This window comes from Pinus tabuliformis, chromosome 2_1, assembly GCF_031772625.1.
Source record: "Pinus tabuliformis cultivar Carrire ecotype Pingquan chromosome 2_1, CPIR1, whole genome shotgun sequence".
Classification (NCBI taxonomy): domain Eukaryota; kingdom Viridiplantae; phylum Streptophyta; class Pinopsida; order Pinales; family Pinaceae; genus Pinus; species Pinus tabuliformis.
In genome coordinates, this window is record NC_142299.1 from 888427849 (window position 1) to 888442908 (window position 15060).

Here is a 15060-nt window from a genome sequence, read left to right on the forward strand (position 1 = left end):
ATTGAAGAAATTTGGGTAAGATATAACTGAATATCAGTCTATCTTAAATCCCCTGTGAAGTTATAACATATTACAAAGATTAGTTTATTAGATTATCTGTCTAAATTAACTCCTCTACATTAATTAATTGTCACTTCTTCATAAACTTAAATGCATTTTGTTGGGCAGTGAACATAGTTTACTAGCATCTTTTTCTTATGATAATTTTAAATATTCTGTTTGAATACTTAAAACTCATAGCTTCTTAGAATTCTTCCTTCCAAATATTTTTAAATCTAAATCACTATTTAGACGTAAAGAATCAGCCCTTTCATTGTATTAAGGTAATTTAGGATGCAGTACCTGTTTACATAAGCTTAAAACATTGGTCATCCATAAATTAAAAACAACAAAAATATTTATATGCTCTTGCATAATTACCTAACCTAGAATTATCTCATAGAACAACAGTGCCCATAGTTCAATTCCAATCTAGACAAGTCTTCTCTGAATGTTGTTCTTCATGGATCACGAAGAATTTATCCTTCGCAAAGTGGTCCACTTGGAACACAACATTGGAGCTCTGCGCAGATTTAACCGAGTGAATATTGCTTCTACTTGATGTCACATTCTTCCTTCACACAAAAATGGGAGGTCTGTTGCTTACTATTGCCTCAGTTTTCCGTTGCTTGAGTTCTGCTACTTCGGTTGTCAAGGACTTGAGGAGACAAGTAAGGGCCTCAATTTCACTTGTTTCATTTTACTTTACGTTACTCACAGTAGTCTGAGACCTCCTTCTCATGTCTTTGGAGTACTTAGTTAGTTCATCATCTACAATGACTCCAATTGCGCGCAGGACTTTCTCCACATCGATTGCTTCTTGGAAATTTTACGAAAGTGTTGGTTTCGCAGTTTGCTTGATGAACTGCACAATGTTTGTCGGCAATGTAGACGTGTAGTAGTCAACTGTGATTGAGTCATGAGGTTTAGTGTCTATAGTGAACTTGTTCAAATTACGGTTAAACCTCTTATTAAAATCCATCACTTTTTCTTTCTGCTCCATCTTAAGACTACCCAATTCTTTCAAAAACATGGTGGGGGTTTTGTTATCAGAAAATTTCTCAAGGAAAATTCTCTTGAACATCCCCTAGTTCTGAATGGAGTTGATAGGAAGTCTATGGTACCATACAGTTGCTCTTCCATCCAAGTTACATGGAAATAGTCTACATGAAACATTGTCGTAACATACCTCGAGTGTCTGCAGATGTAGGTACAACTCGTCTAGATGATCTCATGCCTTCATTTCTTTGTCAGGGTCATAATTTGTCACCAGCTTCTCTGCATGTATTGACATCTTGTGCAAGACACCTTGGAGTGACAATGGGCCCTATGTCATCCATTCCAGGTTTTGATCAGCCATATTGTCCTCTTCTTCATACTCCTCCTCTTCTTCTGAATCAGATGGTTCAACCTCTGAATCTGTTGGTTCGTCTTCACCTCCTCTGCTACTTTCCCCTCCGTTGCCTTCACTGGAAAATGAGCCCAAAAGTATGTTGTTAACTTCTTCTCCTTCTAGAAAAATAGGAGGTTCCTCTTCATTCTCAATAGGTTCTGCTAGCTCCTCAAGAGTGGCGAGGATTTCTTCTTCAACGGACGAGACTACCACTCTAGTGGGTGTGGTCTTTTTCTTCCTCTGCAAAAAGGGAAGATTGTGTACTCCTAGAATCAGTCCAATAGCTTTGGAAAAATGACGGGTGATGGGATGGTGATATGAAATTTCTTGTTTGGGTTTGGGAGGTGAGGAATAACCAACTTCAGAGTTGTGCATGGGAGAGAGGGAGTTCATGTTACTTCCTTGACTAGATGATGGATACGTGGGTTTGAGAGGACATTCAGCCATAAACTACTAGTGGCCCTCCTTCTTGTTGGGTTGTGTTATATTCTTTCCACGACTAGCTCATGTAGTTAACCGTGGGGTTAGAGGGGGGGTGGAGCCCCCCTTCATTGCGCCGATTGTGTAACCAGGGGGGGGGGTCACAGGCGGTTTGAGGTGTACCCGTAACCCCACTTTATGGACCCTATGTTAGGCTAGGCGGACCCACCTATGGTTTTGTGCATGTTTTTCGCACATGTTTTTTGGATGCGATGGTTTTTGGTCCATGGTATTGGATGCGATGGTTTTTGGTCCATGGTATTGGATGCTTCGGCATATATAAATATGTATTATAAAATTGAAAGGAACATAATGAAAAATCAAGCTGGTCGTCCCGATTTTGGGATCCAGGGGAAATATCTGTGTATATGTGTTTTATGTGTTATGCTCTCGCATTGTTTATTTTTTGTGTTTTAGAATTCGTATGCAGGTAATTTCTGTACGGGTTTAAAACCTACACTTCTAGTGCCAAAAATGTTGATGGTGTTGGACCTGCCAACATTCATGGGATATCCTTAGTATGAAGTCCCAACTAGACCTCACACCGTTTGGTATAGGAGTCCCATCTTGTACGATGGCCCAATTTCCATTTTCTTAGAGATTTTCCTTAACTCTTGTTGTTCAGCACATGAGAGTGTTATGATTGTAACTTCAAGAAAGTGAGGTGAGTATGCCTGGTGAGTGCGTAATGTATCTCTATGTTCGAATTCTCTTACTGTCAAAGGGGAAAGTGAAGTGAGCCTCTTGATGAGAGGGAATAGTCCCAACCCAAGAAGAAACACATGCGAACAACAACAAGGGTCTGTCTAGCATCCAGTGGAATAGTCCACAACAGATGTGGCAGTCGTGAAAACCAAAGTTCAAGGGAAAACGTGTACACCATCCAGTGGAGTAGTCCACACGAGGGTGACGGTCATTAAAACCAAGAAAACACAAATATGGTTTGTCTAATGTTCGACAAATTAGTCCAGACGGACAGGACAATAGTGATAAACAATACAACACATCTTCAACAATGTAAGTACTAAAATAACCGAAGTAGTTCAACTATCTTAGTACAGGTTAAGAAAACACGCATTACAAATGTTTAAAAAATAGTCTTACAAATGGATACAAAATATTTGTGAAAACTTCCCAGCCTAAGATAGGCTTCTGAATTAAGCAAAAGTTCCAAGACACATCTGTAAAAGATACATCACTAGTCCCAGTAGTGGGACATTGGAGCCACTCCTCACTCCTCAAAGAACATACTACAAACTCTCAAGGCTATGTCGGAGGAGCCAAGGTGGAAAGTCCTTTATTCATACAATGAGGGGGTATATATAGCCAAGGGGAATAACTAACCCTTGTGACTCTTTGACTTCCCTCATGACTATTTGACTTCTTATTACTTTTTAACTGGTGTGACTCTTCAAATTCATATCTTCGTCTCTTGGATTTTCACATTACATTACATTTGATTACAACAAGTATGGCCCATAGTAGTGATGTGTCCGAGACAATTCATGACACAAATCGACTTGATATTGCTAACATGTACTCGTTGATTTTGGTGTCTGTGTCAAGCCGTTGTGCTACTAAGTGATGGATGTGCTATTGGTGTAACATGTCTTCACCTCCGCATGACAAAGTGTGTGGGGTCTTCGATGGTCTTGGTCTTACTTGATGGTGCTCTATGTATGTGTCCATTTCCCTTGATGTTCAACTGCGAGCAAGTCTTATAACATGCGCTCCTTCTTCATCTCATTTGTTGTCTCACCATGTTTCATCAGTGTACCTATTCCTGTAATCATTCATGAAGAGGCAACATCAAATCCATAAATCTCCTAGTCGAACACGATGCATTGTTTTCCATTTCAGTGCAGGTGACTGGGAGAGGGACAAGGCACTAAAACTGCGTAGAGCATAGCTCAGGTCGAGATGCGAGGCTCCAGAGCACTGTCAAGAAAAACTGTGCAAATGTCACTAGGAGGAAGATTTGTGCAATCCGGGACAACAGTGACAGTTGCAAGGTAAAACCCATATGGGAGGCAGAATTGTACAGTTCCTGGGAGGAATACCATGTAGGGTGTCGGGGAATTTTCAAGAAATTCTGCGTATTTTTCAAGATGAGGACTGAGTAGGTCATCTGGGGGTCTAGCTGGGAATCTGCGCAATTTCTCTGGGGAAGACAAAGCAGGCAGCAAGAGGCACTTGTAGATATTTCTACACAGTTTTCAATAGTAGGGTTGGATCGAGCTATGGGGAGATGTTGGTAAGAACTGCACATTTCTGAGAGACATTGTTGGGTAGTCAGTTCTGTGCAGTTTCCGGGATGAGTGCAGAGCAGGGCAACAGAGAGGTTGTCAGTCAAAATTTCCCAATTTTCAGAGGGTGAGCAGAGCAAGCCAACAGGGGGCCTTCCAGTCATATCTCCACAATTCTCAAGAACAATGCAGTGACAGGCAACAGAGGTCTGACTCACAAGATTTACGCAGTTTCTGTAGACTATTCAGGGTAGGAAGCTAGGAAACTTCTGTGCATTTCTGGGGAGAAGTGCAGCCCTAGGTGACAGTGTAGTTCAGATTTTTCAGAAGACCAAAGGGAGGCTGGATGAGTGATGCTACAGGAAGCGTGGATTGGATCGAACTTGGGAACAAATTTTGTGCGGTTCTGGAAGACATTCAACTGGCTCACTTCCAGGATTACACAGTGCAGGTTTCCTGGAGGACACCCTCAAGCTCTACACAGATCTAGGCAGACAAGTAGCACCATGGAGATCGAGGTCCATTTGAAGGAGGGTTGACAGGATGACAAATTTTCAGGAAAAATGATTAAGCGTGAAAGCAAGTGAACTTCTGCATACATGATATTGTGATCACACACTTAACATGACTCGACGACAAGTCACCTCAAACCAACAAGACAAAAATGTGCTCAGTGGGATTGACTCAAAGGTTAAGAGCGACAAGTGTGACACTTGAATTAGATCTTTGAATGACTGCGATGACACTTGCGCAATAGTGTTTACAACTTTGTGTGTGATTACGACCAATGTTCACAGGGCGAAAATAAAACATACACATAAAGATGAACCTTCAAAATTTCCAGAACAATCTCGCAAGCATGACATAGCAATCAACATGCCAAAAGATGTCCGATAGTCAATCAAGCAAAAAGGGTGTAAAGAATTGACAAGAGCTCATGGGATGAACCTGAATGTTGGCAACCATCAAGGGTAAAAACCAAGGAAGGATCTGAAATTTGGATGCAGGCCAAAATTTTGGAGGGTGTTGCAGTTGCTACAACACCTCTATATGCTTCAAGGTTATTGAATATGTTAGGATTCACATAAATCTTGACTCACTTATGTGTGATGCATGCCATCCTTGCAACATAACTAATTCTTTGCAATGAAAGAGTCTTTGGATCCTTGGTATTATAGGCATGTGCCTCAACATCTATGAGGAGGACCATGTGATTAACCCTTTTTTTTTAATTACGGTACCTTCCATGCCCACATTTCAGACATATCTCTTTGTCTACATATTCTCCTATATATAGAATACAATCATCCATACATGAATGATATGATATGTACTCAACACCCAAAATTTTAAACAACTTATTTGTCTCTTCACAGCTACATTGAAAGACATTATCACTTGGAAGAACCTTATCTTTGAATATCCTACATTTGGTGGCGAATATAATTGTACAATCTCAATATTTAACATTCATGGAATTAACCATTTCTAATTTTGATTGTGTGACAAAATATAAGCAACTTGATCGATCATGCCTGTCAATTACCTCAATATTTCATAGAAACAGGTATTCGACATGCCAAAATTTGCTTTCAAGTTGTACAAAAACATCGTTGTCCCCAACTGAGTTGACTTTGACTTGCTTCCAAGTCCAAAGAGAGGGGTGGTGGAGGCAAATTTCAGGCTTTTGAATAAGGTATCAATGATATGAGCATCATCCCCTAGTCCATCATTTTGGAATGCATCTAAAAACATTATCTCCATGTCAGTCATATCCTATAAGTAATCATCCATACCAACCTCTATTTGATTACCTCCATTTCCAACTTGTGATGAAGAACTACTATTGTTGTAGTAATTCCTAATTGGTGAAGTTGGACGTAGTGGGAATTGAATAGGTGGTTGATTCAACCATTCTTTGTATGCTTCCTCTTCGAGCGTTTCTCTTAATGAAGCCTTCTCTCGAGTTGAAACTGTTGTGGGATGCTCCGGAGGATGGTAGGTGGGTCTCTCATCATCACTAAAATCCTAATTTCAAAAAATATTGGACGTCACTAGTACAATATCAATGATATTAATAAGCACATCAACATAATTGGTTTGTTGAAATTATGTTATGCCAAACAATTATTACCATCGTTGATCCAGGATTACGACTGGAAGATTCCATGTTCCAGTTGGTAGAGTGAAGAGATTGTCCATTTTAATCTACCAACTGTTTGTGATATGTTGCTCCTAATAAGAGCTTCCAATGTTTTTAAAATGGGGGAATATTTTATGCATCTGAACTCAATTCTAAATCAAGTTCCTCCAAATTTAGATACATCTTTATTTAAATTGACATGGATTAAAAAAAAATATTCAATTAGATAATTGAAATATAAATAAAATTTGAACTTGTTGGAGATGGAAAGCGTAAACTTTGTGAAGGAATTTGATCATAAATATGGAACGAGATGGAATTTGAAGAATTGAACATTAGATATTATTGAGATTTTGTCCCTACATTTGAGAAAAATCAGAAATAAAATTTTGTGTGCATAATCTCGACTACCATATAACTACAATCTGAATTTCAATATAGTTTTCAAACAATTTTTCAAGAATAAGGCGACTTTAAGTAGGAAATGTATACTATGAACTATTGTAATTCATGTTGATGCACCCTAAAGGATAATTTGAGATTAATATGCCATTTTATGTGAAATTAAAATTTCAAATAACTTTTAAACCCAACTAGTGTGCTTATTAGAACAAAGCACACTGATGCATTTAAAAAATTAACAACGCAGGGGCATTAAAATAATACCCGCATCCATTTCTAGCATTCCAGAAAAATATGTTGTCATGTCAGTGCTCTTCTACAAAAATGCACTGATGCATTTAAAAAGAACACAACATCGTTACGCACCTGTTTCCCAATTTTAAAAAATAAAAATGAATTCAACCAACTCAGTGTCCTTATCACAATTAGAGCATCAATGCATTTAAATAGAAACCGAACCATTGCGTTAAAAAATTAATCACACCATTTCAGGATTTCAAAAAAAAAATGTATCATATTAGTGCGCTGAAAAAACTTGGTACCCTGGCAATGTTGGTGCACTTTCTTTTATAAATTATCCAATGTGCTTGACTATCAAACGCATGGATGTGCGGAGAAATTGAAAAATAACGTGATTTTTTTTTTCTTTTTTAAAATTAAAAAGTGAGCGGCAATTGATTTTTCGAAATCTAATTTCATAAATTATTTTAAATTGTCAAAATTTATTCACCATTTCATTATTTTACCCAAAAATTCAAGTGAGCGACTTGCAAGAGAGACATACCAGGAGCACTGTGCAGTAGCAGAATACTTTGGAGTAGCAAAACTATTCAAAAAATCTGAGGATTAAAGGTATGGTGATTCACTCAAAAACTTGCGTAGTAAAAATTTTAAATTTTATTGTTTATTTTACTAATAAAATTTTTACAATTATTGTTAGGGTTTAATTAAAAGAGAGATCATTTGCAAGAAAGACATATTAGGAGCATTGTGGGGCTGCAAAATATTTTAGATCCACTAAAAGAGCAAAAGTTGAAAGGTATGGTGATTCACTCCAAACTCGTGATAACAAAAATCTTAAATTTTACTATTAAAATATATTTTACAATTTCTGTTAGATTTATTCACAATTTAGAAGAAAAAAATAAATAAAAACCCTGTATAAGAAAAAAATTACTATAGATTTTAGTAGTAAATTTTTTTACGATTTGCTTTCTGTTGAGCAGTAAAAAGGGTCTTTTTAACCTCTATTTACCTTATATTAATTATCAATCCAGGTACGATTTGTTATCTCAAGAGTGTACTCAGTCTGAGGCAGTCACTTGTCAAAAGTAATGCTAGTAGTATAGTGCTCTTACAAAAGTAAACAAATGCTGAAAACAAACTCTAAATGTAATGGCAGGAAACTTAAATGCTTTGTAACTAGATCATTCACTTAAGAAACTACAGCAATCATCAGTCAAGGATGCAGTAATGATAACTCTTTTATTTGTAAACTGATGCAAATAAAAAGCAATCAAAGAGAAGATCTCCAATCTAGGAACTAGACAACATTAGTCAACGTTCGCTACAATTGCAGATCGTTCTGTTCATATCAAAGCAAATACTTGAGATGACAATTCAATTAACAGGAAAAGGAACAACAACTAATCTATTGAAAAGATCGAACAACAAAGCTTATCCTATAGGAATGAATTAAGCAACAATTGTAACCAAAGGAATTGAATCAACAATCTTTAACTAGTAAATGAATTGAACAGCAATCCAAGAAAGGAACGACAAACCTAAGTAAGTCTATGAAATATTGAACAAAAAACTCAAATGTAAACACACAACGAACATAATAAGTATTAACCACAGTTATAAGGGAACATCAATTGCAGTTGCAATGGAACGGTAATCCAAATGAACAGCAATCAAAATTATAGGTAAACTGTAGCTAAATGAAGGACAATACCAATCTATAAATGAACTGCAATGTTACTCTATAAACGAACAGTAATGCCAATCTGTAAATGAACAACAATGTTACACAGTAATGTCAATCTGTAATTGAACGACAATGCGATATGATTTTAGAACAAACAGCATAACACCTTCAGTTACAAATAATAATCTTACTATTCAAATACGAATTCAATATAACAGAGCAAGTAGATGAAATGTTAAGGAACAACAGATTACTGAATAAAGCAAGTAAAGGAAATCAATCCACACACGACTTGTAATCAGAAAATAATGATATAGGAAGCAAGTGATCCACTCGGGCTAGGCCCTTAGCCACCAAGGACGCACTGTTGCCGTTACTCCAGAATCAAAGACGGAATAACAACGAATTTTATGTATTAATCATAAAAACAGAGTTACAGTGATCGCTCTTCTAAAGAGAGTTGATGATCAAAGTTCAAATTGGAACAACAAATTCTATCAATCGACAATAATCCGCTCTTGGGTTTGCAACATTGTCCCTTCTTATAGTGGCTAGGTGGAAAAACCAAAAATGCAGATAGCCTTGAAGTAGAGATCCCTCAAGATCAAAGGATCTTGAGGGATTCGCCATATCTGTAATCTTCAGTTATCTTTCGTCCTCTTGCGCTGATATTGCGTTTCTTCTTCTTTTCCCTGGCCCATGTGCTCCGATCTTGATTGCCTCGTCTGGATGCGGTATTCCGTCAAAGGGACAGTAGTTGGTTTTGCCTTGTCTTTTCCTCCAAAATGGCGATCTTCCATTCTCTTCATTTTCTGCATAGAAAAAGGCAATAATTATTCATTTTACGTTAATCACAAATCTCTTTAACTCTATCATAATCCTTCATCATATGCCCATCTTAGAATATAAAGAAGTTATGAATTAAAGGAAAAGATAAGGAAATAGGTGGCAATTACATACCTTTTCTAATGCTCAACACTTTCCTATTTAAATTTAATTAAAATTCAAACCAAAAAAAATCAATACTTACCTTAAACTTTTGTTTTTTCTACAAAATTTCACCTTAGTGTTTAACTTCCTCTACCACTTCACAATTAGGGTTTTTAAATTTAAGCATTTTAGATTTAATGAGTTTGTGTATTTACTATTTATAGGGTGTTTGACATGTAAAGTAGGGGAATCAATTATTAAATTAGATCCAAACCCTGTCAGCCCTCTATATTATTTTTAAAATCAGTTATATGTTTTGTGGTGCACCTGTGTAATATAATGCATTGGTGCTCTCTATGTAATACAACGCACTAGTATATTATAACACTTTCGATTATGTTCATTATGTTAATTGTTTCTCCCAGTGTAATATAACACATCAACATGCCTCTTCCAAATAGCATTGTTAAATCATTTTGGTGTGTCTATCCTTACAAATTATAGTGTAATAATTTAAATTAATTTTCCATGATGGTTTTGAACAATTAAACGCCCGGTGCGTTTAATGTTCTAAACGCACCGTTGTGTTGATTCAGATAAATGCACCAGTTACTAGAGCTTTTTTGGCTGAAAATTATTTGATTTATTTGTAAAACATATTTAATGGCTTCTGTATTAAATGGTACTGTTGTAACATTTTTTGGTTTTGATAAGGTAGAATAAAATAGTCAAAAAATAAAAAATATTTTGAAAAAATGTTAAGTTAGGATATGGACATAACAATAGTGAATAAAATGGTTTTGAAAATATCTTGATGATGATGTCCATATCAAAGAAAATGTTAGGTTAGATGTCCTAAAAAATCAAAGACAAAAAGAAAATGTTAGGTTAGAAAGAAAATGAAACAAATAAACTCTGAAAGTGAGCAACTCTAAATGCCACTACTATTTTTTCTGCAAAATAATGGTTGTGTGCATCTTGTTATAAATGCCACAACCCATGACAATCAAATAGTTTAATCTTGACTGCTTCATGCTTTAAATTTGATGTTATAGTTAGAGAATAAAGATCTGGCCAAACTGTTTAATCTTGGCAGATCAGTAGTTAGGTAGAGAATAATAAGGTGCTCATCAGTTTAATCTGAGCCCTTGGAGGTTATAAGGTTAGAATTAGATAGTTTGTCTTTTAAATAAACATAAAGAAAAAGGGTTTGCTAGCTTAAATGCACCCATTAAGTGAAGAAAAAATGATAGGATAAGAAAAGGGTAAGTAGAAGAAAGGTTGCAAAAGTATGATAATTCATTGGACAAAATGTACATTTATCATGTTTTACCATATGTTTCTATGTCCATGATGCAATTACACAAAGAAAATGAAGGTCTACAAGATCAATTAATTAACTTCCATCATCCCCATTCATCCCTATATTTACTAATTTCCCCTTCCTACCTTCATACAGTTTATATTCATTCATTTTCCATAAAAAACCCATTTTCCTAAGGTTAAAATCCTTTTTGCCTAGGAAAAGTGAAAACCCCATGTTAAATCCCCTTTTACCCAAAAAACCCACAAAAATATGTTTAGCCTAAGTATTGATGTATTTATAAAAAACAAATAACTCATGAAAAAACATTATACTTATTATATTTCCCCTTTCCACTCATTTTTCATATTAACGCTAACTTGTAGTATTAAACCCCTAAAAGTTCCCTTTCCTGTATATTATTAACTTCCTTTATTAAATAACCCGAAACCATTAGTTTTATTATAAAACTATGTATTCAATAAAACATCGCATATCGGCAGATCACAAGCCTTTCAACATGAATGCACTCTCCTCTGCATTGCGATATGTGATGCGCGATGGACCTGGACCCAATGCAAATTATTTCATAATTCATTGTCATTTTGCATCCACCCCTCATCGCAAGTCCCGACTGAAACAATAACCCTTCGTCGTTGCGATCGCATTATTATCTATGATTTATTTTCCGCATCGCGTCTGCCCCTATCGCATTTCTTTGTGATGGGCCTTCCTTCACTAAACTGCGATTGTGATATGCGATGAACCCGGTCCCGACGTCATCTATCCGCCTGAATTCATACTTTTTCAAGTCCGCCATACCTTGTTTTGCAAAGGATTTCTTTGTTAAACTATTTTTATGATTTAAACGAAGAACCAACCTAAACCTTTGTTTAACCATAAAACCCTGCTAATCTCAGTCTTTAACCCATAATAAAGCCCATACTGCCATAATTAATCGTTGGGCCCCTCCGCGTTGCTCTTTTGCTCCACCACCATCCGATCACGTGCATTCAAATCCAACGACCCTCAACAATTTCGAGTTGGCTCTCTGTCCAAGCATTACCCACCCGAAAAGTGGTATTCCACTAATCTCCCCTTACTATGTGTCAGGCTCAGATTGTATCGAGTAAGCCCTCCCAAAACCGCCCGTGCCTCATAAGAAGTGCGATAAAAACCAAAACCACCTCCCGAATAATGACAAAATAACCATTTCTCACTTTGCACCATATTTAAAAAAGAAAGCTGTTTTTCCGTTTAAACGCAAAAATCACCATTTTGGCTTTGTTTTGCCCATTTACACAGTGAAGCCTCCATAAGCTTCTGCGACCAATAAAACCATTGTTTTACCTTCCGATACACTCTGGACTCCTTCCAATATCCTTTCGAGCTCAATAAAGCCATTGATTTCCTTCTCTGTCACCTATGTTTTCTTAACAATTTCTGTGTTTTGCAAGTAAAAACTCATGTTCCAAGCTTACAAAGAAAAAGCCTGCATACAGTTTGAAGACAAATACGAAGATCTTACTATTGAAAAACACAGTAAAAAACCTGAAATGCACAGTAAAGGTAAAAAGGAACATAGTAAAGGTTACTCAGCAGGGTCAAAGGATATTCACAGAGTTTAAAGAGTATCAAATGAAAGATCAAATGAAGGAATCAACCAGCGTAAAGGATACAAACAATCAAGCAGCTTAAAGGGAAAAATATCAAACAACAAAGCTAGCACAACCTGAATAAAAGGGACAACAAGAAGCAATTCAATAGCTACCCCTATCTTCTTGCATGAAGATATTTCCTTTCCTAGAATAAATCTTAATAAATTTTAGGATATTTTCTTAGCTTCATTATTATATAAATAACTCTCTTCTTGAGTTGTTATTGGTTCAATGTTCAAGGTTCATGGTTCATGGCTTGTTAAGTTGTGACTGTTCATTCTACTTTGAACATGGTTACACCTTTGAAGGAAGCTTTTGTAGACACTTGATGTACTCAGTCTTTGTGGAACCTTAATACAAAGCAAAGGATTCCGAATTTGGTTTTACATAGTTTGTGTTATCCTGTAAGTTTTTGCAATTATCAATCATTATGTTTTTCTTCATATGCTTATGACTTATAGAGATATCTAGGTAGGAATAATTGTGTCTCAATTTATTCCTATAAGCTCCTGAAGTGATCATCTATTAAGAGAATGGATTAATGAACTGTCTATTTAGCTAATCCCCTCTAATCAATAAAACATCAGCATCTTTTGTAAGCTTAAGTATATTGCCTTGAATCTTTGGAACGTAGTTTAGAATGTTTTCATACTTATGATTGTTCTGTTTTACAGTGTGGAAACTGTGATAATCATATTATTTTCTGTCTTCTTCTCACCACTATTTGATCTATATCACTATGTAAAGCTTTATAGCAGCCCTTTGCTGAGATATTAATATTATCCAAAGGATTAAGTATTTCTATTCTACATCTATCTTCATTCATTGGTCTTCCAAAACTAAAACCAAAAACCCCAAAACAATTATTTTAGATGCTCTGGCATTGGTACCTGACCTACTACTATTTCAGAGGTACAATAGGTACAAGTTGTACATTGATAAAAAAATGTCTCAAAAGGTCTCAAATAACAAAAATACCAATTGACACAATGAAAACACATCAAAAAAAGCAGTGAATGCAAATTCTTTGTAAATTCTTTACAAAATTAATATGGTTGTACTATATGTAAATTTAACTAATATCTATTGGTTTGTGTGTGTCATGTAGAGCCACAAAATGAACAAGGTCGATAAGATTATTTCTAATCTAAGTGCAGAAGAGCATAAAAGTCTGATAGAAAAATTGCAGAATGATGAATCAGGTGAATGAAAAATACTATTCAATATGAGTTTTTTTCTTTCTTTTTTTTCATTAATAATATACTTAAGAATATTAGATAACATGTTTCAAACAATCTATTAATTCATATATGTTTAATGTTCTACAGGGAGAAACAACGAAAGAAAAGATCAATGTTGTTCTAAGAAAAGAAAAATTATAGAACATGTAAATGGCGATGAATTGGTCCTTAGCTCATTTGGAGTGGTGTTGGAGGTTAATGAAAAGGGGGGAATTTTTTATAGAACTATGAGGGATCTAGTGGAACGAATGTATAGACGTACTTTACACTTATAACACAAAAAGAAATCTAATGATTCTAAGAACCAAATTATATCTAAACTACAAGAAGTGTTTCCAGAGAAATGGCTAATGAGACATGTCAGACTTGCAATAACAAAATCATATAACAACAAAAAAGAATCATTCAAAAGGTAATATTCATAATTATATAGAATTATTTTCTAGAATTATGTGTATATATTATTACAAACCATTCATTTATTAATATCGATTTTGTTATATTTAATTTTCATATATCATTATAAAAATAATTTATTACTTTTTCAGGAAGATTATGAAAATCCCAAATGATCAACGCACTGATATGTGAAACATGCCAGTAGGAATGTCCAAAAAAGTGTATAAGGAGATGGTCAAAGAAATGGACATAATTGCATCACAGAAGGAGTCATCTCAATAACAATGTGCTTCAAATGTATGTAATCATGATTGACTTTGTACATATAGAAAAATAATTTAGCATTAAATATTAATTTTTGATATTTTCTTGTAGAAAATAAAACAAGATGGAATTCATTCAACACATAAAACAAGACAACAAGGAAGAAAATGGTTGATTTCAAAGTTTGTGAGTAATTTTTAATATTTCCTTATAACAACTCAAGGTTTCATTTTTGTATATTTTAAGTTGTTTTACAACAACCATCCTTGAATGTCTTCAAATAAATGCTAACATACAAAGAAGAGCCATCGAAAGAATTGATTGACATTGGGTTAAATAAGGGTTGTGAGTATATGTTGGCATATCAAAAATTAATTGTGGAATTTGTAAGTATCTATGTTGTTTTACTTCTCTGAGTTTATAATTAATAGAACAAAAAAATATTTTATATTAAATCTATGATTTATAATGGAGTTTAAAACATGCAGAAAACAAAGTATGGAACTACACCAACAGAAGACTTGTTGCAACAAGACATGAGACTTGGTTTTGAAATCATGTCCATAGTTATGAGTCACTTCTTGCTATGAGACATTGCTATTCGATTTACATTGATGTATATTATTTATTTC

General features: G+C 35.2%; 1 protein-coding gene across 2 annotated transcripts in view; it reads left to right on the top strand.

The window, feature by feature from the left end:
* Window positions 1–14729, top strand: part of LOC149203497 (large ribosomal subunit protein uL16-like) — a 37930-nt gene extending 23201 nt beyond the window's left edge. Inside the window, exons 2-4 of one of the 2 annotated variants that reach the window (XR_016253625.1) lie at window positions 13633–13726; window positions 13853–14177; window positions 14314–14729. Coding sequence is in view for 1 of the 2 variants with exons in the window: in XM_089400201.1 (XP_089256327.1) it covers window positions 13633–13658 (26 nt within the window). In the remaining variant the exon portion in view is untranslated. Of the gene's footprint in view, window positions 1–13632; window positions 13750–13852; window positions 14178–14313 lie in introns of those variants that run through there. The other variant, XM_089400201.1, reaches the window with a different exon arrangement.
* Window positions 14730–15060: the final 331 nt, after the last annotated feature.